Source organism: Neofelis nebulosa, chromosome 12 (genome assembly GCF_028018385.1).
Source record: "Neofelis nebulosa isolate mNeoNeb1 chromosome 12, mNeoNeb1.pri, whole genome shotgun sequence".
Classification (NCBI taxonomy): Eukaryota; Metazoa; Chordata; class Mammalia; order Carnivora; family Felidae; genus Neofelis; species Neofelis nebulosa.
The window spans coordinates 84,441,476-84,467,271 of NC_080793.1; the positions used below are offsets into that span (position 1 = coordinate 84,441,476).

General features: G+C 44.6%; 1 protein-coding gene and 1 long non-coding RNA gene across 2 annotated transcripts in view; both read right to left on the reverse strand.

Moving 5' to 3' along the window:
• The window catches only part of PGM5 (phosphoglucomutase 5), a 184,828-nt gene extending 169,277 nt beyond the window's left edge, over positions 1 to 15,551 (reverse strand). The window contains exon 1 of the mRNA XM_058693250.1: positions 15,212 to 15,551. Coding sequence (XP_058549233.1) covers positions 15,212 to 15,472 — 261 coding nt within the window. The 5' untranslated portion in view covers positions 15,473 to 15,551. The remainder of the gene's footprint in view (positions 1 to 15,211) is intronic.
• A 7,360-nt stretch (positions 15,552 to 22,911) lies between these two features.
• LOC131490796 (uncharacterized) overlaps positions 22,912 to 25,796 on the reverse strand; it is a 33,571-nt gene continuing 30,686 nt past the window's right edge. The window contains exon 4 of the long non-coding RNA XR_009251212.1: positions 22,912 to 23,154. This is a non-coding gene — a long non-coding RNA (uncharacterized LOC131490796). The remainder of the gene's footprint in view (positions 23,155 to 25,796) is intronic.

Here is a 25,796-nt window from a genome sequence, read left to right on the forward strand (position 1 = left end):
CCCTTAGAGCCCCCAGTGGCAGCACGGCCCTGCTGGATTTCGGACTCCTGGCCTCTAGAACTGTGACAGACGAAATTTCTGTTGTTTTAAGCCACCGTGTTAATGGCAATTAGTTACAGCAGCCGTGAGAAACTAAAACAAAAATCTCTAAACAAACGCAAAATCTATATTCATTTCCTGAGGCTCTGATGTAGCAAATTGCCATAAACGTGGTGGCTTAAAAACCAGACAGAGTGAGTCTCTCGTAGTTCTGGAGGCCAGAAGTCTGAACTCCAGCAGGGCCCCCTTCCTCCGAAGGCTTCAGGGGAGAATCTGATCCAGGCCTTTACCAGCTTCTGGTGGCCGCCCTGCATTCCCCGGGTTGGTGGCCGCATCACACCATCTCTGTCCTTCCTCTTCACCTCACCCTCTGCTCTGCGTGGCTGTTTCCTCGTCTTCCGTCACCTCTGCCTCTACCAGTCATCCCAAGACAAACGTCATTGGGGAAAATGTGATTTCAAGAGCTGGTAATTGATCAAAGAAATAGAGCCTTCGGAAGCCCTGTTGTTGAAGCAAAGAGCACTCACTTTCAAAGTTAAAAGATGGAGATGTGAGTCCTGCCTCTCTACCCCCGACTAGGGAAAATCACGTCACTTTTCTGATGCTCCATGTTTTTGTCTGCAAAGCCGAGGGGGCAGGGTTGTGAAAATTCACTGGAGATGAGATTCCATAAAGACAAAAACCCGTCGTGAAACGAACCGTGACACAAATTACGATGCTGCCTCCCCCGAATTGCATCCCCCTCCTCCAACACTTCAAATTCACTTCCAGACAACAGGTTATCCCTTAAACTACCATTTCACTTTCCAACAGAAGCCCTAGGAACGCTCCCCAACCCCCCCCCCCCCGGGGCCAATGTAACAGACCGTTGCAGTGCAAGGAGTCAGTCTACTTACACAAGTAGCGTTGGCTTTGTTTACGGCATTGAGGCAGCATCTGACTTGTATTCCCGAGTGAAACCCAGACCGCAGCCCAGGGGGGGTCCACGTCAAGGCATTCTGCTGCTCCCTCCTGACCCCCCCCCCCCCCCTTCTGCGGGGCCACTGGAGAAAGTGCCACTCCGTTTCCACATGATCTGGTTTTGGCTGGAGGAGGGGGGGACCAGGGTGGGCTTTCCTGCCGCCGAGGAACACGTCCCTCTGTTCCCGCTTGGAAAGAGGGGCAAAGCGGACCCAAGTGCACGGTCACATACACACGCAACAGGTGGCACACACGTACGGATCCCAGGTAGCCACGTGAACACTGTCACAGGGACAAACGAGAGACACACGCTTTTCCAGACACACAGAGACACAGACAGACACGGCCTGAGCTTGTTCCTACTGAACCGGGACTCCTAAAATCTTAGGACAGAGCGGGCGGAGCAGGGGGCAGCATGCAATTAGCCACATTTCCCGGCTGCGGGTACTTAACCCATCTCACTGTGTCCGTTCTCCTAACTTGCTGTCAGTACCTCCCATCAGCTCTGAAACCTCACCTGGACCGCGGCAGGACTGCTGCACCCCTGCATGGGCGTAGCATCGTCGCTGACGACGATTCTCCTAAATTAGATTTAGCCACGAGTTCACAGTTTCTAATTAAGTCAAAGTCCTAGAGAGCAGCGCTGTGCAGCTGAAAGCCGCAGGCGAGGATCTCAGAGCAGGGGCAGAATTTTGACGCCACGTGAGTTTTCCCCGGTCACGTAACACTAATGAGTACGGGATTGTTTTCATGTGTGAACGAACTCCCTTAACTATGCCTCCCCCAGGATGATTTCCTTTTAGCCTTAAATAAGTCATTTGTTAAAAAGAGTCCCAAAGCGAGAAAAGAAAAAGTAAGCATGACATTCCTCAATATTCTCCACTCGCAGTGTCACAGCCCTGCAATTCCCGAAGTGAATCAGAGCACAAAAAGAACAATAAACAGAAGCTTCCTTGATGGTTCACAGAGACAGTGCTGTGCGGGACCACACAGCCACCGCCACGGCCATCTCCAGAGTGCATGGAAAGCCAGATACACAAAGACATATTTCCTGTCTTCTCGGCTAAACAAAAACCAAAACCCATGAAGAAAGGCCAAAGCCAGGCTGCCATGATGGCAGGGCGTCCTTCCGCCTTTCAGCCCCAGCTGCCAGGGAGGGCCGCCAGGCTTTGTGCAGCGCGGTACATGAGGAAGCAGGAGACGGCTAAGTGGAATTTTGAGAAATAACAAACTCAAGACATGGATGTGGTTATCCAAACATCAAGGGACTTCTCCATTTGCACATGGATAATTATGCAGTTACAGGCTTTGTTACATGGAGACCAGATGGGAGTAACAGCCCATCCTCAGCTTCCCGTCCCCCTGGAAGTCTGTATGCACACACTTAGGGGCTGGAAGGGGAGACGAGGGCCCACTAGAATCGAACCAAGATGGATTTCGCATTCAGTCCCTAACTTCCGGACAGGTGCAGAGAGGTTGCAGGCATCCAGAAGTTTGGCCCAAGTCCTATTTCTCAAGAGGTCATTGAGAATCAGGCCATCTAGTCTTCCTCAGGTGCAATATGGGGGCGGTGATGGAAAATACTGAAATCTTCACCTTAAGGTACAGAACTTGGCTCACTAAAATAAGAAAGGGTCGGGGCGCCTGGGTGGCTCAGTCGGTTAAGCGGCCGACTTCGGCTCAGGTCACGATCTGGCGGTCCGTGAGTTCGAGCCCCGCGTCGGGCTCTGTGCTGACAGCTCAGAGCCTGGAGCCTGTTTCGGATTCTGTGTCTCCCTCTCTCTGCCCCTCCCCCGTTCATGCTCTGTCTCTCTCTGTCTTAAAAATAAATAAATGTTGGGGCGCCTGGGTGGCGCAGTCGGTTAAGCGTCCGACTTCAGCCAGGTCACGATCTCGCGGTCCGTGAGTTCGAGCCCCGCGTCAGGCTCTGGGCTGATGGCTCGGAGCCTGGAGCCTGTTTCCGATTCTGTGTCTCCCTCTCTCTCTGCCCCTCCCCCGTTCATGCTCTGTCTCTCTCTGTCCCAAAAATAAATAAAAAACGTTGAAAAAAAAAAAAATTAAAAAAAAAAAATAAATAAATAAATGTTTAAAAAATAAAATAAGAAAGGGTCTATTTGCTGCTGTTTTATGAAGTGATCAATCCAAATGAAGACCAGGAGAGGAACCACTGGATCTACCTGGGTCAAGAAGGCAGAGTTGAGTGCCCAGAGATGATCTGAGATTTAGGGATCCAACAAGAAAGGAGATACAAACTGCCTCGCCACCTGCTAGCTATGTGGCTTCGGGCAAGGTGATTCTGTCTCTTGGTTTTATTATCTAACGGATGGAGGGTGAGAGGAGGTAATGTAAGCAAGCTCCAGCTCAGTGTCTGGCACCAAATAAATACTCAGGGCCCTACCCTTGCTTTCCTTCCTCTTCCTCGTACCATTTCTTAATTCTTAGGTGTGAATTCCGTAATTCATAGCAATTGAATGAATTTGTTGTTTTGCTAACCTACAATGGTTTTCTAATTACAAATATATATAACACATATGCTATATATATACATATATACATTATATATAATGTATATTATATATACATATTATACATACACATATGCACATAACATGTTATATATTACATAGGTGTGTATAGGTATACATATGTAACATGTATATATGTAATATATAACATATGTGTGTACATGTTATGTGTGTCATGTGTGCATGTGCATGTATATATTATATGTATATAATATACATTGTATATAACATATATGTGTAGATATGTTATATGTGTTATGTGTGTGTGTATAAGTGTATAATATATATACATATATATTATATATACACTTATATATAATTACATATATTTATGTAAATATATATAATTAAGTATATATAATATATATTGTATATAATATATAATATATAATTATATACTATATATAATATATATTGTATATAATATAATTACATGCAATATATATAATTCAGTAAATATATATAATTACTTATATATTATATACATTCCTTTTTTGAACATTTAGGAAGAACACATCAGCAAGAAGAAAATAAGAGTGATCTGTAAATCTAAAAATGAACACTGTTAACTTTCTATGTGTACTGTTTGTATCTTGGTATCTCCGTTTCCCTTTCTCTCTCTGTCTCTTTCATTTACATAGTTCCATATTTTTGCAGAAGGGATTTTCTGTCACCTACATCTTTCACTTAATATACCCAGCCCTTCCCTGCCGTCTGTGTCTCTAGGTCACTGACTACTCTTCCACAACGCGATTTTAGCGTCTATATAGTCTTCCGTTATTTAAATGTACCATCCTTCATAGACTAATATAAAAGCGTTCTTCCACCCGAGGTTTTTAGATGTGAAACTAAAAAGTGTTTGAGGACTAAAACCACGCTACAAAATCAGGTAAACTGAATGTAGCCTGCCAATAATGAAATAGCAAATTAGTTGTAACCTGCCTACGTAAGTACAAGGTCTTTTTTCTTCGACCACCAGGCCTCCTGACTGAGAAGCTGCTGACGCCCGTGGTAAGGAGTGACAGGACCATGTCTGTACCCCTGTCGTGACCTGCATCTTTTTCTTTCCTTGCCCCTGTCTGTGCCTCTGACGTGTACTGTCTCCTGCTATGTGCTATGCCGATCTCCTAACTTACCCGTGGTGTTGAAATCACTGCAGAAAGCTGTCCCTGCGAGACAGATTCCTGCCTAGAACAGTACGATTTATATTACTTATATTTCTTACTTTCAGCCCATCCGACTCCAGCACAAGTTCTATTCATTATCATAGAAACATAGATCATTTGGGAACATTAAGTCACCTCCTTCGGATCTATGCAGGCTTCATATGTTTCTGAAATCTGGTCTACTCTCCTCTTGAATACATCCAGGGAAGAAGACATATATTTGGAGGAGGGGGAGTTCTGTGCACATGTGCACACACATAAGCTATTTGATAAACTTTCTAAATGCTTAAGAATACTTTCCATCTGGCACATTTATAGGTAGACAGAAAAAAATTATATATATGTATATATACACACACACACACACACACATATATATACATGAAGATACACACACACACACGTATATGTGCCTATATGTTCCCCTCAAAACTCAGTCTCTATAGCCATGTGGTTTTTTTTTTCAGAGTAGTTGTCACAATCCATTAAAATGCATTTATGTGGCTTGTTAAATAAATTCCATCAGACCCATTTCTGTCTGGTTGGGAAATAATCACAGGCCATTTGCTAAGAGCCCCCACTCCTTATACTCTGTTCCAGTGAACTAAAGACCCCTGGCAATAAAAGATTTACAACTCAGCAAGATTCAACAATTTACTGTTATTTATGACAGCAGGGCTGGGTCTTCTGTATTATATTCCGCGTTAGCATCTGTCACTTTACGTTTGGGAGATGCTGTCCAAAAAAAGATTATGCCTCCTAACCAAACATTCAGCAAGGCTGCAGGACCAGGCACCCCTGACAAACATCCTGCCCGAACACTTTAACGCATCTCTAGTGCCCACAGCTGTGCATTTTCAGACGCCTCAGCAGATTAGCGTGGAGTCTCTTAGCCTCTGCCTGGTCTGTTCCTCTCAGTAATCTCTCACGTGGCCCAGTCCATTAGGCTGGAAAATCCTCATGAAACGAGCAGATTAAGAGCTGGCTTCAGTAGAGGGGTGTTCTGCTTTAACACAGCGCGAGCCTCAGAAAGGTTTAAGGTGTGGAAAAGCTTGGCCCAGACTCGGCTAATTCGTAACAGGAAATAATGCACAGACCCTGCGAAGAAAAACAATCCTTTGAGTTCAAGTCCATGCCAGAGCAGCTGTTGCCACCTCGATGTCTGAGGCAGGGTGTGTGTGTGTGCGTGTGTGTGTGTGTGTGTGTGTGTGTGTGGCATGAGTGGTGTGTGCACGCACGAGGAGCGGGGACGGGATGGTGACTTCAGGAGTCACCGCCCAAGCCTTAGCCCACAGCATGGAGGAGTACCAAAAGTCCAGTAGAAGCCTTACCAAAGAACTGTGATCTCCACAGCAACAGGCATTTTCTAATCCGTAAAGCTACCGAGACTAAAAGAAAATGCACACGTGCACATGTCCTTTTATTCTATTCGGAGGGAAAGAGTTTGGTGATAATTGTGTTACGTGAATAAATTACTCCTAATAATCCGTTACCGTCTTCAATCGTCCCATCCACCCTGGAAGATGTGTAGAAAGTGGTTTTACCTTCCCTATTTTGATAAAGGAGGAAGCAAATCCCAGAAGGCCAGGTGACTTCTCCACGGTCATATAAGTTACAAATGGTAGTGTCATCATTCAAACCCAGAGCTTCTCCTTTTTGCTTTGTTATTCTTTACTGATGTGTTGAATGACCAAAGCAATGCACATCCATGGATGATCATTTAGTAAAGAGAAGTATATGATGTAGTAAGAGAGAAGATTCTCCTTCCCCTGCCTTATGCACCCACATACCCCAGACGTATTCACTGTTACCTGTTAGCTGGAGTATGTCCTTCCAACCCTTTTTTCTATGCCTACCCAACAGTGGCATCATGCTACCCATGATCCCCTACTAATTGCTTTGTTTCACTGAATATAAACGATCATTCACAGCCTTTTCATGTCCATATAGGTCCACCTCCTTTGTTCATGCGTTTTAATGCATCCATGGTGTGACCGTGCCATAAATTATGTACCTGTTCTCTCCTGTTAAACATATAAATGTTTACACGTTTCTCTTTTGCAAAAGCGGCAGTGAGTATTCTTGTACGTAGACGCTTCCACATTCGTATCAGGAAATTTACAGGATAGATTCTTAGATTAAGGGATTCTTGGATTATTGGATAAATAGTCCATTACTTTTGACACACACTGCCAAACTGCCCAGCCAAAAGGTTTATCGATTTAACTCCCATTTAACATGACAATTTAACATGTCGATTTAACATGACAATTTTCCAACATTCACGCCAACCCTGAGTGCTTTCAATTTTTCTCATCTTGATGGATTTTTTTTTTGTTTCTATTTCTTCAGTTATTAATGAGGATGTCCTTTTCAGGTGTTTGTCGTTGTAGTTGACAATAGTTCTTCTGAATTTTCTGAATATTTTTTACTAACTTGGGAAAGCTTTTCATACACTACGTATATTAACCATTTGTTATAAAACTCTCCTCCCAGTATTCTGTGGCATCTTTTGCCAAATAGAATAAACTCTGGTCTTCTGATTTCAACTTTTCTCTTTCCATTAGAAAGCCCTAAAAACAAAGCCAGATACCCCTAGCCACAAAAGAGGACTCTTCTTAGAGGAAAATGATAGAAGGGCAACAATTAAATATTATATTTATGCAAAACACCTATAGGTAGAGACTTGGAAAGGGAAAGAAAATTTCTGTGACTTTATGCCAAGGGAAAGGATTTCTTTGGAGATTGAGCGTTCCTGAAAATTTTCTCTTCCTACGAATACAAGCATCACTCCAAAATTTGACATCACTAAAAATATAGGAGATGAAAGGTATTTAAAGCTTAAGAAAATGTGGATGTTAACAAGCCTTGTATATATTCCAGATATCCTCTTATTCGTAATCAGTGAGAGTCAAGTCAGATAAAAGGACCCAAAGCTTTTCCTTTGGCTACGCAAGTGTAAACATTAAAGGCATATTGGCCAAATCATGAGTGCTGGCAATTAACTGTCAAAGCTGTAGGCTAACAAAGGACACTGAGCTTTCTACCTTCGATTTAAAAATCCCTGGGAAATCCAGACCTTTTTATCCCCCTGCCTATTATTCTCAAATAATCCTGTTCAAATCCTATTACAGGATTCGCTTACCTTACTGTTGTCTAACACAAGAGTGGCTAGGGCCCAAAAGATAGAGGTTAAGGTTAGTGAAGCCAATACCTATGCTTAGATTCCTCAAAACTAGGTTCCAACTTCTATCCCTCAAGTCTTAACAGAAACGACCAAACTTGAATAGTTCACAAAGGGCTCAGAGAGAACAGATGTTTTATAGAAAATTCGTAGGGCAAGTTTCACACATAATGTTGCTGGTGTGTGTGTGTGTGTGTGTGTGTGTGTGTGTGTGTGTGTGTTCAATAAACATCATTATGCTTTATCCCAAGATTTAATAAAGTAGCTTAGTTAAAAATGTCATCTGGGTCTCTGGACACATTCAACAAAGCTTAAAATAACCCACCCCAGCAACTGGGAGTGCCCAGCTGTTCACAAAACCTCTCCCATTCCTTTTCCTTCCCCATTAAAAAAAAAAAGAGTGAATGAAGACTTGAGGCTAAAAGATTCAAGGATGAACTGACTGAACAGGAAGATGGATGGAGCCAAGGACACCCTAAAATTTGCTATTTCTCATATAATAGACTTGCCACTTCCAAAACCCAGGGATGGGGATTTGGGAGGGGAAGCAAGATAAAGTTCTAGCAGTCTCTTGAGGGCTTTCTTGTGTATCCCAAACCTGCTCTTCCTAATGTCTGGGCCACAGCAGCTCATTCCATTCACCTATTCTGTAGCAGACACCGGAAAATGCAGAGCAGTAACCATCCGGTTCTGTTTCCCTTCTGGAGACAAGACCTGAAGCCGGCCCAGCCCAGGTTTCCAGATCCATTCCAGGAAAGAAGGTTTCGGTGTTGAGACACCGGCTTGCTTCCCTCTGGACATCCCACACACCGCCACATCCCACCCTGCCTCCCTTACAGATCTATTTTCCTTTTTCTTTGGGGCCACATCAAAATTTGTAACCCAGATAGTTCTAAGAAATGTCAAGGCAGGTGCATTCCCATTCTTTGAAACAACCACCTTTTCGTGGCCCATTAGAATCAAACACAATCAGTGTAAGCAACCTTCTCGAAGCCACACCCAAGTCCCTTGCTGACCCAGCCTTCTTCATACCACTGCCCTTCAACTTCTACCCCTAAAAGACTTCACAAGGCATCGAGGAGTTCTTGAATTCTGTAAGCTGAACGGTAGTGCTAACATTACTATTACCATTGGTGATTATCCCATAGCCAGTATGGTGTGTGGCCGATCAACAAAAGGATTTTCTCTCGGCTAAAACGTGCAACAGAGCTCTATGCCGTTCTGTTCAATACATGCAGTCAAATCATTATTGTATGAGATGTATTCACGGGCTGCAATAATATTCCCTGACACTTCTTAAAGCTACGGATGTTACAAAATGCTTTTGCTGGCAGCTCTCCATGTGATTCCCAGGATAATTCAGCCATGCTGTCATACCCAATTTATAGATGAGGAAACAAGTGGTTTCTAGGTATTTCAAGAGGCTGAAGCATTTGGTCTGCAACTTGTACGACAGAGCTAGGAAAAGAAAGTGAGCCTTCCAGCTGCCGGCACAGTGATTTTTCCACCATACCTCATTGTCTCCCAGGCTAAAGTCAAAAGAGAGTGTGGTTATCATAGGACGAAATCTCGTTTGGGTTTGCCAAATATGCCTTGGTAGCATTGGGTGCCCTACTTTAGTTAACTTCAAGTTGCTTTTGGTTGTAACGGTCTGGCTCCGCTGAAAAAAAATACTAGATTTTAAATGTTAAGTTATATAGCAGTGAGAAAGAATGAAGTCCTGCCATTTGCAGCAACATGGATGGAACTGGAAGGTATTACGCTGAGTGAAATAAGTCAGTCAGAGAAGGATAGGTATCATATATTTTCACTCATATGTGGATCTTGAGAAACTGAACAGAAGACCATGGGGGAAGGGAAGGGGAAAAAATAGTTACAAATAGGGAGGGAGGCAAACCATAAGAGACTCTTAAATACAGAGAACAAACAGGGTGGATGGTGGGGCAGGGGATGGGGGGCGGGGAGGGATATTGGGTGACGGGCACTGAGGAGGGCACTTGTTGGGATGAGCACTGGGTGTTCTACGTAAGCCAATTTGACAATAAATTATATTCATAAAAAAACAAAATAAAAATAAACAAATGTTAAGTGACAGAGCTGTGCTCTCCAGTATGATAGCTATTAACCGCTTGTAGCTATTTAAATTTAAATTTCAGTATTAATTAAATAATACGTAAGATTCAGTTCTTCAGTCACAGCAGGTGCATTTCAAGTGTTTGATAATCACATGTGACTAGTGGCTAGGACAGATTACAGAACCTTTCTGCCACCATAGAAAGTTCTATCGGACAGCGATGATACACAGTGTCATCTCCAGAGACAGAAGACTTTAGAAAAAGTCAGAAATGTCTTGAGGCAGACACAGCGCTGCCATCTGTCCAGTATTAAAGGTATTTTAGGACTTAAAAAAAAAAAAAAGATTAGAACAAAGAGGAGAGAGAGAGACGCCCTTAGTCACACATGGATCCACCCAGAGGAAGGCAAAGGCATTTATTCATAATGTAGCCATTATTTGCATTTAGCTCTTGAAATCTTCATGAGATTAGAATAAACTGACACCTAGAGAATTTAAACCCCTGCAGAGTACCTGAAGCAGATGGAAAAAGAAATAGGATAAAAGATCAGTTACAAACTAAGTTTAAATTAGCAATAAAGTTTCCCAGTTCTTTTAAATGATGCTCTTTACTCTTCATACTTAGTATTTTTCTTTTGCTCTATATAGTATGACACAGTTTGTATCTTTAAAAGAGAATTAAAATGCTTCTGGGGACTTTTTAGATAAGTTCACACAGCCACATAAAAATTACAAAAACAGGTTAAAAAAATCTCGTCTCCTTTATTTACTAATCCATTCAAATTCATTGTATACAAATTCAAGAGTCCATAGTGATATTCAAAAGAGGAAGAGCAAAACAAAATTCACGTGTCACCAGCGGAAGTAGCTATTTCACCAAATCCTTATTCTGAAAGGTGGTAATTTAAAAAGAGAAAGAGGGGCACCGAGGTGGCTCAGTTGGTTGAGCATCTGACTTCAGCTCAGATGATCCCACAGTTGCCAAGTTTGAGCCCCTCATAGGGTTCCCTGCTGTCAGTGCGAGCCCACTTTGGATCTTCTGTCCCCCGCTCTCTCTCTGCCCTCCCCCATTCCCTCTCTCTCTCTCTCTCTCTCTCTCTCTCTCTCTCTCAAAAATAAACATTTTTGAAAGAGAGAAAGATGAACATGTATTCTGCTGTTCCAGAAGGAACTATATTACAGAATAACCAAATAGCCCAATAGTGAGGAAAATGCCCAGTTCATAAGAAAATGCAGCTAAACACATGTAGATGGAATTAGAGAATTCAAAAATCATTTTGCAAACCCTAATGAAATAAACCACTCAAGCCAGGATCATTAATAGACGCTCAAACCATCAGATAAAAGTTGATAGGAAAGGGATATTCACATGGTACAAAGTTCACTCTGCAGGCTACTGGCTAGTTTCAAGGGGGAAAATACTGGAAGATAGAGGCAATCACCACAATAGCCCTATAATCATCTCAGCATCATGAATAATGGGTCAACCAGAGAATGTTTCCTAACAAGATATAACATGAATATACATCAGTGCCTATAAAATTGTCTTGCAAAAGAAAAAAAGAAAAAGAAAAGAAATATTGAGCTTGTATCTAATGAAACCTTTAGAACTAATTTCTAGCGTGCGCGCGCGCGCACACACACACACACACACACACACACAGGAAATATAGTGAAAAGTTAAATGACACCATAAAAAAAAATATCAGAAAATTCAAGTAAGGGTCGGGGGCGGAGAGGAGCATTCTACAGGACAACCAATCAAGCTAGTCTCTTCAACAAGTCAGTTTCATTAATACGAAATAAAAATAAAGAGGGAGGTATTTTCTAGATTAAAAGAGACTTAAGACAAATAACCAAATCCACTGTGTGTTCCTTGAGTAGAAGAAACTAGTCCGAAAAAATAGCTATGAAAGACATTTCAGAATAATTGAGGAGATCTGAATGTGTACTGGGTAATAAACGATATAAAGAAATCATGTTTTATTTTATTTGGGATGATAATGATATTGTAACTATCAAGAAAATGGTTCTCAGTTTTTACAGATCCACACTGAATTTAGGGATAAAATGTCATTTTCTTTAATATACTTTAAAATACATTAGCCCTCAAAAAAAGATGGAACAGGGGCGCCTGGGTGGCGCAGTCGGTTAAGCGTCCGACTTCAGCCAGGTCACGATCTTGCGGTCAGTGAGTTCGAGCCCCGCGTCGGGCTCTGGGCTGATGGCTCGGAGCCTGGAGCCTGTTTCCGATTCTGTGTCTCCCTCTCTCTCTGCCCCTCCCCCGTTCATGCTCTGTCTCTCTCTGTCCCAAAAAAATAAATAAAAAACGTTAAAAAAAAAAAAAAAAAAGATGGAACATATATAGAAAAAAATGTGAACAATCTAGGGTATGGGCATACGGATGTCATTTATCTATTCTCCCCACTTTTCCAGAAGTTTGAAATTTTCATAATTTTATAATAAAAAAATTGTATCCCAAATTGAATAGGTATATGTCTGAGAAGCTATTTCAAACTCGATGGTATATTAAAACATAAGTAGTGCCATCCACCATTTTGGAAATTCCAAACTTCTGTTCCCCTTCAGCAATTATATAATCAAAGAGCAACTGCCAGGTTTTTTTTAACATTAAACTGTATAGTAAAATTAACTTTTTCTATCAAAACCAAGATTTTTCAGATACAGAGAATGCAACCCACACAGTCACATCCAAGTCAGTTCCAAGAGAATACATTGTATGTTTCTACAATCTTTCTAGCCTATTATGAATATCTAACGCGAACTCTTTTTAAAAAGGCAAGAATCAAAAGCTTTCAGAATCAAAACTCCTCATTCCTGAGTGTAACTCCGCAGGCCAAGTCAGGGGGCAAGCACCTGCTCATCAATTACCCATCATTCAAGACCAGTCTGGCTTTTGGTAAACCCCCGTTCTCCTGAAGCCAGCCTTCAGGTCATTCATTCGCTTCAGCAAAAGCCCTCAAGAAGGTGAACAAAATGAGGAAAAAAATAGACTAAAACTGGCTGCCTGAAACACTGATAAATGTGGACCATTCCCTTCGCCCATACCCACCGATTTTAGAAATAATGCTTTCGGATACTTTAAGAGATGGTGCTTATATGTGTATTTTAACTTGTCATTCTGTCCCACGGAACAACCACCAGCGTAAGTGTGACTCTATCTTAACCATTTATTAACATACACTATCTCCTACAATCAACTCTACCCTTAACGTAAATGAAATGTATTTATCAGAGGAGACCCGTTGAAGAGGTCGTGGAGTCCTGATCATCAAGCGTGCCAAGAAATAAGAAAGCTTCATAATAATTTGCCCGTGCAAATCAACAACTGTAGCTTCTCAAATCTCACCCGCGATAAATGAGCGGATATTTCTCTCATGTCCCGGAAAAAGTGGCCCGGGAAAGAATATGAAAGCTGCCACAGCTCCCCCAAGGCCCATTATTCTCCGTCACTCCACGGGAACAGCTGTGTCCGACAGAGTAAAAGACCGTTCGTCAACCTGTCTCCAACTCCCCGATTCAAGCCAACTTCCATCAATCCCAAGTACGGAACCAGAGAGAAATACAAGTCTTGAATCTCCAGCAGCATCGTCTCCACCACCCATCACACCCCTCGGCTCTTTTCTCCTAATTGCTTTTGGGTTATTTTACTTAAAAAAAAAAAATCCACTTCCGTCATCCCTAAAACACTGAGCGAGGGGAATTACAGTAGACAAAGTGAAGCATGGACAGCCCTAAAGATTAAAAAAAGAAAGAAGGTGAGAAAGCTAAACAGAGGGGATCAGGAAGGCAAAAGGGAGTCCAAATGCCAGATAATTATTTAGTGTCTTTTTTAAAAAAATTTTTAATGTTTATTTTTGAGAGAGAGAGAGAGAGAGAGAGAGAGAGAGAGAGAGAGAGAGAGAGAGCACAAGTGGGGAGGGGCGGAGAGAGAGGGAGACACAGAATTCGAAGCAGGCTCCAGGCTCTAAGCTGTCAGCACAGAGCATGACGTGGGGCTCGAACTCACAGACCGCGAGATCATCACCCGAGCTGAAGTCAGACACTTAACTACTGAGCCACCCAGGCACCCCATTCAGTTTCTTTCTTTTTTTTAATGTTCACACTCCCATACACATCTGCAGAGATTTCACTTAAATGTGCTATGTACGTGCACCCGACCGTATTACCAAGACTGAAATTACTCTTTTAGACAATGTTTCCCACAGAGACCCCTGCAGTGAGGGGTCCCTCTTGCAGACATGGTGGGAAAGCTGCCCTGCCTGGTTGCAGAAGGAGGAAATTGGGGTATGGGATGATGCCAGAAGGTGTTTCTAGTTGTAGGACAGAAAGGGAGGAGGGAGAAGAAGGGAAAACCTAAGGTCTGAGAACTCAGATGGCAAAAGAAGCCTGCAGAGGTTGTGGGAGAACAGAGAGGAAATCAGGAGGGAAACAGAATGGGGGGAAGAGACACAAAACGCAGTCAAACGCCAAAGAGCATCTTGCAGAGGAGTTAGGAATTGCTTCAAGGAAGGCATCGTCGTAAGCCTCATCTCCGATCATTTGGAGCTACCCCCACAGACACACACAACTGCGAGCCCAGGCTGTAGAGCATCAAACTGATCTCCACCCCATCCCTACCCTCATCAGATCAACAGTGAAGTAATTCCCCTGGGTTCACAAACCACTTATATTAAAAAAAAAACCTTTAGGGTGCACTCTTGCCAAATGCGTCAGGGATCAACGCTGGTGTGTGTGTGTGTGTGTGTGTGTGTGTGTGTACCCGCGGGTGTGTTTGAGACAACACTCCTGTTCAATTTCTGGCGGAGCCAAAATTTAGGGTGGAAGGAGGGGACAGCAGATAGAACACGGGAGGGGAAAAAAAAAAGGAGGAAAAAGGGGGGAAACACTGCGTTCCTGGCCTAGGGAAGAAGCGCGGGTTGGAAGGGCAGTGGACGCGGGTCAGAACAAATAGTTGTTAAGGGCTGGGGAGGAGAAGGCCCAACCGGACCGCGGGCAGGTGCGGGACGCGGGCCGAGTCCTGGCGAGGTCAGGGCGACGCGGCGGGGTCCCCGGAGGCGGAACCCTGAAGGCCTTGGGGGCGGTGGGCGCTGACACCGTGGGGCGTCCCGGACGTGGGGAGGCTGCGGGCCTCGGCGGCGGGCCGCTGGAGGAGAGGACCCGGGATGGGGGGCGGGTGTGTGTGGGGGGGGGGGGGTGACGGCGGGAGGGAAGCGAGGCTCGGCCGGGGCGGGTCACTCACCCCGTTGGCCGCGGCCATCTGCACCACGATCTCGGTGGCCGTCCTGCTGAAGTACCTGCCGTCGCTGCCCACCACCATGGTGCAGCCCTGGCGGTCGCGCAGGTCGATGGACGACAGCACGCTCTGGATGAAGTTGGGCAGGTAGTTGCGCTGGCCCTCGAAGAGGCCGGTGGGCCGCCGCAGCCCCCCGCCGCCGGCCGGCCGCTGGTCCTCGTAGGGCACCGTGGGCACCGTCAGCACCGGGATGGGGCTCCCCTCCATGGCGCCTCCTGGCCGGTCCTGCCGCGGCTCCCGGGAGCGGGAGCCGGAGGGAATCTGCCGCCCGCCGGGCCCCCCCTCCCCCTCCCCACCAGCCTGGCGGCGCGCCCGGGCTCCGCCTCGCGCCCCGGCCCCCCCTCCGCCGCCGGCCCTGCGCCCTCCGGCGGCACCGACAGCCGTCCCTCCCCGCGCCGCCCCGGCAGAGTCCGGCTCACACCCCCCCAAGAAAGTTTGCTCCTGCCCCACTCCCTCTTGGGCCGGAGCTCCGGAGGCGCTGGCAGTGTCGTGCCCCAGCTGGAGTCGCTTTCGGGGCGTCCCCAAGTCCGCTCCCGGGACCGGCTAGCCCGGCCCCCCGCGACCCTCCTCGCGCGCCCGGCCCAAGCCTGCCCCCAGGGCGATCGCTTCTCCCCGGATCACACCCTCCGCCAGAAAACAGCCTGGGGTCGGTGAGAGCTTGAGCAGGACTTGGGGACCTCTCCGAGACCCCCCAGCCTCTCTCCCCTCCCACCGCAGCCCAGTCTCCCGGTCTCCCTGCAAGTGGGCAGTTTAGGAGCACAAGTTTCTCTTTTGAACAAGGACGAGGGAGGGAGCTGGGAGGGGGCTGAACCTTTTGCCACCAGCGAACAGCCCCAGCCAAAAATAACCCTGGAAAGGCGAACTGAGAATTGTTATCTTCTGCCAGCGCTGAAATTGGAGGCTGAGCCTTGCGTGCGAGCGTGCGTGTGTGTGTGTGTGTGTGTGTGTGTGTGCACACCCCACCACTACCATTTGTTGCAGGGAATCACAAACTGTCAGGCCCTTCAATCCGCCAGGACCCACCCAGCCATCCACAGTTTGCCCTGGGCTCTCTCAAGGCAGCACAATCTGCAGTGTGGAAAGTGTTGGGTTTTTTCTTGTTTGTTGTGGTGGTTGCAACGACAGCAACACAGACATGTGTTTCTTTTTTCTTCTTACTCTTCTTACCCTCCCGAGCCTCGCTCCTGCTTAGAAACAGGCTTGTCCCACACTATTTGTCCACACAGCTGAGCTCCTACCCTGATTCATCACTTTCAACAGGAGGAGGGGAAAGCCCTTAATATCCCACGGGAATGAATGCATAGACTCAAATGGACCAGAAGGCGGCACCAGGAACTGTTCCGGGTCCTTTCCATGCTTCTCATACCTTGGGGGCTAGGGATGGGCTGCTTTGCCTCCATAAAGCCCACCCGAAATCCAAAACCAAGAAACACCCCATAGAAAATAGAAGTGAAGGGAGAATGGACAAAAAGGATAAAACCCAAAGAGGGAAGAACAATTGTTATTTTTGTTTCTATCACCTTTCCCCCTCCAAGCACTTTTGCACCCACTAAACCTACTGTCTTGAAATCGCTTGCGTCTTGTCCTCCCCCAAATACTGTCCACTTGCCAGGGCTAAGCTTGACTTGCTGCAGGGTTAGAAAGTGTTTGATCCTAGTGAGAAAACTATGAACAGTAGCTCACCCTTAATTGCTGTTTTGCAATTGGTAAAAGGCTTTGCATCTTTGGAGGCTCAGAACAAAAGGAGGAATGAATGGCATTCATATGATTCCCAATTTACAGATGAGAAAAGGGAGGCTGTGAGATCCAGGGAGTGGCTGAGATGGCATCTGCAATAGTCCTTGTATGGCTCCTCCCATTTTTATGAATATCATTAAAGTCTGACGGGGAAACCACTGAATCCATCAACTGAATCCGTTGGGACTTTACCGCTGTCCCCTTACATACCAAAATTGGGTTGCTGTTTGGGGTTTTTTGTTTTGAGGGGTTTTTTTTCCACCTCTACTTTTTCTTTGGGTCCCCAAGAGTCCATTCTGCTGTAGCACCAGACAGAACGTCAACCCTTTAAGGATCTATGTATATGTCTATGGTGTGGGGTTTTTTTTAAATCGCTGTCTAATAACAGCTTATTTTGCAAGCAGGGTTGTATCATTCCCAGAAGAAGAGTGAGGAGTAAGTCCTTCGCCCCAGTACAGAAGAGAAGGACTCAGCCTCCAAGCCTCAGAGTCGACCAGAAGATCTACAAGGCTCCCTGTCTCCACCGTCAGCATTGTTTCTCCTACCAAAGTCCAGCTCCTTCCAAGGGCTGAGGACAAGGCACGGGCATCTCCGACAAGCTTCAGTTTTACCAGCCAAGAGGAAACCCTCTTCCCTTGGTTCTAAGCTCCAGGTTCCCAAAGACGCTGACCGGTCCAGCTCAAGGCAACGTGTACAACCACATAACCAGACCCGAGTGAAAATGAAAACAGTGCCTCCAAAGTAAGGGGGTGTTTTTCCCCAGAGGGACAAGAGACGGGTGACCAACCATAACTGTCCACCACAGAACGGACACTTTCACTGATTAAGTCATTGAAAACTTGTTTTTCTTTTCTTTTCTTTTTTTTTTTTTATTTTTTTATTTATTTTTGGGACAGAGAGAGACAGAGCATGAACGGGGGAGGGGCAGAGAGAGAGGGAGACACAGAATCGGAAACAGGCTCCAGGCTCCGAGCCGTCGGCCCAGAGCCCGACGCGGGGCTCGAACTCACGGACCGCGAGATGGTGACCTGGCTGAAGTCGGCCGCTTAACCGACTGCGCCACCCAGGCGCCCCTGTTTTTCTTTTCACTGAATGCATACGACTCTTGGCATCACTTATAAGGAATGTTTGTTTCACGTGCTGCTACACCTTTCTCGTGGACGCCTTCTCTCCTCCAGCCGTACGCGACCTTAGAATAATTCCTTAACCTCTCCTGGCCTCCCTGGCCTCACTGTGAAACAAGAACTATTGTAATCCTCACCTCACTAACTGTTGGGAAGATTAAAGTACTTAGTACAGCGCCTGACAAACAGAAAGGCATTCGATCCATGTCAGATGTTCCCAGTATTGCTACCAGCATCCCACTGTCTATTATTATTCGCGTCCCGTAGAGCAAGAGCTGGTGTATTTCTTCGTAGACCACCACTGAACGTAAAGGGTCTTTGGACATAGGCGATACTCTATGCGTGTTGGTTGAATCGTCCTGTGGTTTTTGACAGTGGAAATACAAGATACAGAGAGTAATTTGCCCTTGAAACCTACACAAAGGGCCCAGGAACTAAAGAAATCTCTTCAAAGGTGTCCTCAGAGTCGGGCAAGTTGGTTCCAATAAATGTGTTACAGTGTGGATGAGATCAGCGCTTCCCAAAGGGCTTTCCTCCAAACACCAGGGCCTCCGGCATGCCCCGCAGAGCTGCATGGTCAGGCTACCTAAAACTCCTCATTCTTGCAGCGTCACAAGGCACATTTTCACATTAAAACCTCTGAGAGCTTTTCAGCAGGTGCTCCTTGACCTAAGCTCCCAGGCCCGGTTTGTCTGGGGAGAGGCTCAGACTAGCTTTGTGACCATTGCCTGGTGACAGCCCCCACATCCCCTTCCTCTGTCCCCAGTGGGCTAGGTCAGGGATAAAGACACTTCCCTGATTTTAAGGGGCTTGTCACCACGCCGGGCTGAGTTCAGAGTTTCTCTGCATTGTAGGAAGGGGAGCCCTATTTGCCTAGAGGCGCCTTTCAGACTTCTCTGAGCCTCTGGGGAAAGGCATCTCCCTGAGAATCCCAGGGTAACAGGCAGGCATGTAACAGGAACAACTGATCTATCCTTCCTTCCCCTTGGGACTACCTTGCTCTCAAAAAGGTGTCAGCTGCCATCTTCATATGGCAACTACCCAAGCTGCCTCAGCTAGACCCGCCTTTGCCCCCCCCCCCCGCCCCCCCCAAAAAAGAATTTGCAAGTCCAGCTAGTGTTGAAACACTTCACACTTTATCTTGTAGATTCACAAAGCACATTAGCATATTAAAGACTGTGAAGTTGCAGGGGGCACCTCTGTGGCTCGGTGGGTTAAGCGTCTGACTTCAGCTCAGGTCATGATCTCATGCAGTATCACGAGTTCGAGCCCCTCGTCGGGCTCTGTGCTGACAGCTCAGAGCCTGGAGCCTGCTTTGGATTCTGTGTCTCCCTCTCTCTCTGCCCCTCCTCCCCCTCTCTCTCTTTTAAAAATAAAATAAACATGAAAAAAAAAAACATTTTTAAATAAAAAAGACTGTGAAGTTCCACAAGAAAGAAACCTATTTAAATTTAACCTAGCATTTCCAAATTTCACTTGACCCTGGGGCCCTTTTGAAAAACACCTATTAACGGATCAAGGACATGAATATTCCATGAAACACTTTAGATCTCTGGGGTCCCTTCCAGCTACATCATTCTATAATTTCCTTTTACTTGTGAGGCCTTAAAAGATTAATTTCTATCAGGCTCTTCCATTTGAACTTATCAGAACGTGCAAAAGGGAACAGGTAAAATTGCCCAATTAAAAAAAAATACCCTTGAGTGATCTTGAGACTTAAAATGAATTATATATATTTATATATAATTTTATTTTATACGTTCTACTCTTCCATACACCCCAGCCCCCACCCCGACCCCCTGCTAACAGGAAAGATTGGCACCCATATTTGGCCCGTGATGGTTACACATTCCTGTTTAGCCGGGGTTCACTTCTGTGTACACAGGGAGTATGAAAAACATGCTCTGGACTCACTGACTCTAAGAGCAGAAAAAAGTGCAAAAACTACAGGAGAAGAGGCTGAAAAGCAGGTAGAAAACATCATGGGTGGACGTCCAAGGAAGCACCAGTTCCCTCGTGAATCTGCCCAAACAGCTTCTGGCCACGGGGAAAGTCAATTATAGATTTCTCCTGAAATGCACGACCTTCCACTAAGCTTTCTGTTCCCCAACAAATGAAATAACACAGAATAATTCCCACAGAACCTGCTTCTTCTCTACTGCCTTCACTAGAAGGCCACCAAGTGGGATGTCAAAGTGACAGAAAGGTACGTGTCTTTTTTACTCAGGTGTATCTTATCTCTCTCTTCTTACATCTCAAGCTTCAAAACTCAGTTTCCCACCTTCAACAAGGCGACAGCCTGTGTGGCCTTGCACAAGTTGCTTACCCTCTCTAAAGCTCAGCTTCTGCATCTGTAAAATGGACATAAGGCTACCTACCTCCCGCGGATGATGATCATATTCAAAGAGCTAATGTGTGCAAATTGGTTAGCACGGTGCCTGGAACTTAAGAGCTTATTGGCATTATTAGGTGATTATTATTTCTATCACTAAAACAGTTATTGCTATCATAATAATTAGTAAAATGATATTATCATAACTACTATAATACTGATTCTTAACCTTGTTTCAGACAGTGCTGTCTCTGAAGGCAGGAACAGATGTCTAATTAACCTTTTCAGCACAACATCCAACACGACATCACATGCAAATTAGCGAACTAGTATTAAGGATGAAAGAATTTATTGGGGTGCCTGGGTGGCTCAGTCGGGTAAGTGTCCGACTTTGGTTCAGGTCCTAATCTCACCGTTCGTGAGTTCGAGCCCTGCCTCGGGCTCTGTGCTGACAGCTCTGAGCCTGGAGCCTGCTTCGGATTCTGTGTCTCCCTCTCTCTCTCTGCCCCTTCCCTCCCCTGCTCTCTCTCTCTCTCTCTCTTTCTATCTCCTTCAAAAATAACTAAACATTAAAACTGTTTAAAAACTAAAAAGAACTTATTTTTACTGACCCTTAAATGATTTGTAACTACCTGTGCAAGCAGGGCGATCAGCCTAATGCATGCAAACTCCAGTTCCTCTGGAGTTTGTTTTTAAAGGTAGTCACAGGCCACCTAGGAATACTTAAGTGAGGTTATAAATCTGAGGCCAGCACAAGAAGTTGACGGAAAACTCACGCAGGTGTGGTTTCCTGATTCGAGAGAGGTCTGACCCCAACTCTGAAAAGCATTTAATGTTAATTGACCAACTTGTAAAAATTGTGGGTTTGGGAAGCAAAAGGTTTCATTTTAATTCAGTTTTATCTAAAACTAATAGGCCACTGATCTGCCAAAAATGAATATTCCATTTCCAGGGATCCCTCCCACAGTATCTAGAAGTATTAATCATATACGGTAACAGATGATCAACAAGTTTGTAAATAATCTTATTAACGTCCTGGAGCGCCTGGGTGGCTCAGTCAGTTAAGTGGCCGACTCCTAATTTCAGCTCAGGTCATGATCTCACAGTTCATGAGTTCCAACCCCACCTTGGGCTCTGCACTGACAGCATGGAGCCTGCTTGGGATTTTCTCTCTCAACCCCTCCCCCACTCATACTCTCTCTGTCTCTCAAAATAAATAAATAAATAAACTTAAAAAAAAATCTTATCAAAGTCCTTTACTTTATAAAAAGCAAAAAGTTTTCTAAAGCTATCTCTGTCCTTTTTCAATGGCTGGATTTTGTTGTTAAGGCTTCAAAAAGAAACACAATTTAGGTCTTTATTATAAAGGAAATGTATGTTCCATATTTCACTAAAATTACATTCTAACGGTTATTTGCAGTCGTAGCCTACATGGAATTTTTCTTGGGTGCTTTTTATGTTTTGGGTTATAGGAGACCCCACCCCCCACCACCAATGTATGGCCAATCTCTGAATAAATATTTAACATTCTTATGTAAAGTGTTTTTTTTAAGCTATTTTATCCATATACATCATAGGGCTAAATATCAAGTAAGTCATGTAAGCCAGTAGTCCTGTCTTATGAATGGATTTTTTAGCCAGGTAGTCTGGGTGAATTTGCACAACTAATAGTGAAATACTGTATTACAATAGCCAAACTATGGAAACAACCCAAGTGTCCATCAATGGATGAATGGATAAAGAAGATGTGGCATATATATCTATCTATATATATAGATATATATAGGTAGATATATAGATATAGATACAGATATAGATAGATAGATAGATATAGATATAGATATAGATACAGATATAGTTAGATAGATAGATAGATAGATAGATAGATAGATAGATAGATATAGAAAGAAAGATCTTGCCATTTGTAACAACATGGATGCATCTAGAAGCTATAATGCTAAGTGAACTAAGTCAGAGAAAGACAAATACCATATTAATTCTCCCATCTGTGGAAGAAAAAAAAAAAAAAGACAAAAAACAAACCAAAATCAGACTCTTAAACACGGAGAACAAACTGATGGTCCCCAGAGGGGAGTTGAGTGAGGGATGGATGAAATAGATAAAGGGAATGAAAACAATGCTGAGGAATGTGCAGAATTGTTGAATCACGATATTGGTCAATTACACGTCAATTAAAAGAAACAGGGTGTCATGAGGACCAGTCCGTTTTGGGGTTGTGAGCAGATGCCATTCTCAGGCCCTTGTAGGCCAGCCCAGGCCCAGCTCAGGTTTCACTCCCCCATGGGTCAGCAACCACTGACCCAACAATTCTATGTGCAGTGGCCACGGAGACCTGTTTTCTCCATGAGATTCTTCCGATCTTTTGTTCATTCCCTCGCAGCGCACCTACTGAGGGCACACTAATCTGAAAAGTAACTCAAGCAGAGAAATAGTGCACACAACAACTGCATTCTAACCTGGGGTTTTCTGGACGCGATGTTTTAACCCCCCAGAGAGGCGGAGGATCAGGGTCTCATGGATTAAAACAGGACTGTCAGCTTCAAAGGGAAGTCCACGGGCACCGTCATTGTTTGGGCATTTTTTTTTCCTCCCTTGTTTCTGATGTTTCTTTGGAAGCCAGAAAATGGCCACTTCTCATTTCTCATGGAATTGATGTGTCCAGTTTTTAGCAGGAGCTGAAACGAACCAGAAGGTATTTACTCACCAGCAGTTGTCTGCGTGTATCTGAGACGCTGCTCCATGAGATGCTGACTTACGTGGGGACATCATTAGAGAGAGTCGCTCAGAGCTAAACAATAACCTCTTACCATTCACCCCACCAGGCATCCAACACAGGATGCTACGCACCTCCACTGCATCCAAACTTTTGACAGATGTTAATTATTGGGATTCAAGAATGAGGAAACGGAAGTTCTAGGAATTCTTGGGGATTCCAGAATTCTTGTTATTCCGTAAGTTTTGTAACACATTTCTTAGATGCTTTTGAAAAATAAGTAGCCATAATAATAAGCAGAGAATCTGTTATTTCCATAGCAGGATGTTTCTAGAACAGGATTATATGAAAGGCTTCTATGGTCTTCCTTTTTAAAAAACATATAATGACAAGTACATGCTTATTATTACTATGAGCCAATACATTGTGGCAAGATTATAAAACCCAGTAACATAAAAATGATCTCTACCTAATACAAGTGCAGGGTAATAGAAAACATTCAAAAGAAATGAACATTAATACAAAATAAATGTTGGGGCACCTGGGTGGCTCAGTCAGTTAAGCATCCGACTTCAGCTCAGGTCATGATCTCACAGTTCATGAGTTCGAGCTCTGAGTCAGGTTCTACGCTGACAGCTCAGAGCCTGGAGCCTGCTTTGGATTCTGTGTCTCCCTCTCTCTCTGCCCCTCCCTCACTCACACTCTGTGTGTGTCTCTCTCTCTGTCTCAAAAGTAAACATTTTTTAAAAAACACACAAAATAAATGGTAAATAAAAATCATTAAAAAAATAGAAGATCGTACCAAAATAGTGCAATGGTACGTTTCTTTAAATGAAAATTTTAGCCCCACAAAGCATCATCTGTTCTCTCCTATAGAATTCCAATAATATAATACTCAGATCTCCTGGCAAGGTTAAGAGTATGACAGAGAGGCAAATGTTAGAATGGGTGATTTGAGGACATATTTTGCTTCCAAAAGCTGACATTTCTTAGAATACCATACATGTAAAAAGTATTGTGACTAGGAGGGCCTGGGTGGCTCAGTCGGTTAAGCATCTGACTCTTGGTTTCTGCTCAGGTCACAATCTCACAGTTCATGAGATTGAGCCCCACGCTGGGTTCCACGCTGATGGCATAGAGCCTGCTTGGGATTCTCTCTCTCCCTCTCTCTCTCTCTCAAAATAAATAAATAAGCTTTAAAAAAAGTATTGTGCCTATAAACTTTTTAACGCTTCTTAGCAAGACTGACTCGTATCAACAGGACCCTGAACACCCACTTACAGCAGCAGATACAAAAAGCCCCATGGTTCCTGTCCTGGGTCCCAGAAACGTCAACCTGGACCCTCGACTCCATGCGTCAACGCATCGTCCTGCTCTTGCTTTCAACTTGAATCGGTGGATTTCTTCAAACCAGTAAGGTCTCTACATGGACACTGAGCTTTAATTCTCATGGGAGAATCATAACACTTCTCCCAATTTTCCTGATTTCTCAGCTGATTTTTCTCAGAATCCAGAATTTGGGAGTCCATATAAATGCCCAGGAAACGCCAGATGGGAATTCCCACATGGGAACCCTTTCCCTTTGTTCCTTTCAGAAGCAATGATCAATAAACACAGAGCTCTCCTTCTCATCTCCACATTTCCCCTGCTCGCTGATGGTTCAGGAGCCCAGCTCAAAATTTCCCCTCCTCTGGGAATAGCCCCAGGACTGTGAAATGGGCTCTCAGTGGTTACGAACTTACTACAGAATTCTGCATTCCTGGCCCAGGAAAGGATGTCTGGCCCAGCTGGATTCTCTGTCTCTGGAATTTGAATATTGGAATCCAGACATAGACTGGGGGTCACTGTGGCTTGGCCATGTTGATAACATGCAAGGGTGGGATTACACTCATAGCTACCTGTCCCTCGTGTCCCAGGAGCTGGCCTAAACCTCCCCTTTTCTAGTCGCAGGATAGATACTTAAGATGCATCAATATCCTTCATTAAATCCTCCCATGAATGGGCGCCTGGGTGGCTCAGTCGGTTGGGCGTCCGACTTCGGCTCAGGTCATGATCTCGCAGTCCGTGAGTTCGAGCCCCGCACTGGGCTCTGTGCTCAGAGCCTGCAGCCTGTTTCAGATTCTGTGTCTCCCTCTCTCTCTGACCCTCCCCCGTTCATGCTCTGTCTCTCTCTGTCTCAAAAATAAATAAACGTAAAAAAAAAAAAAATTTTTTTTAATAAAAGTAAAAAAATAAATCTTCCCATGGTTTAAGCAAGCCAGAACTAGTTTCCGTTGTTTTGAATCAAAAGACCCTTAGCTAATATATTATTATGCCCCAGTCCAGTTCCTTTCATTTTCCAGGAACAGGAGGAAAAATGCCTTACTGATTTAAAAAAGAAAGAGACAACACAGGATGCCATTTATGTAGATTTCGAAACACAAAGGAATAGTCTGTACAGTTTATGACATGCACCTATGTAGTACGTGCACAGACCCTGAACAGCATGTTTATCTACATCAAGATCATGGCTGCCGTGGGGGGCAGGGAAACATGGGCCAAGAGGAGGCACAGGTGGGGACTTGAGTAGCTATGGAAAAGCTTGATTTCCAAGGGACAGTCAAG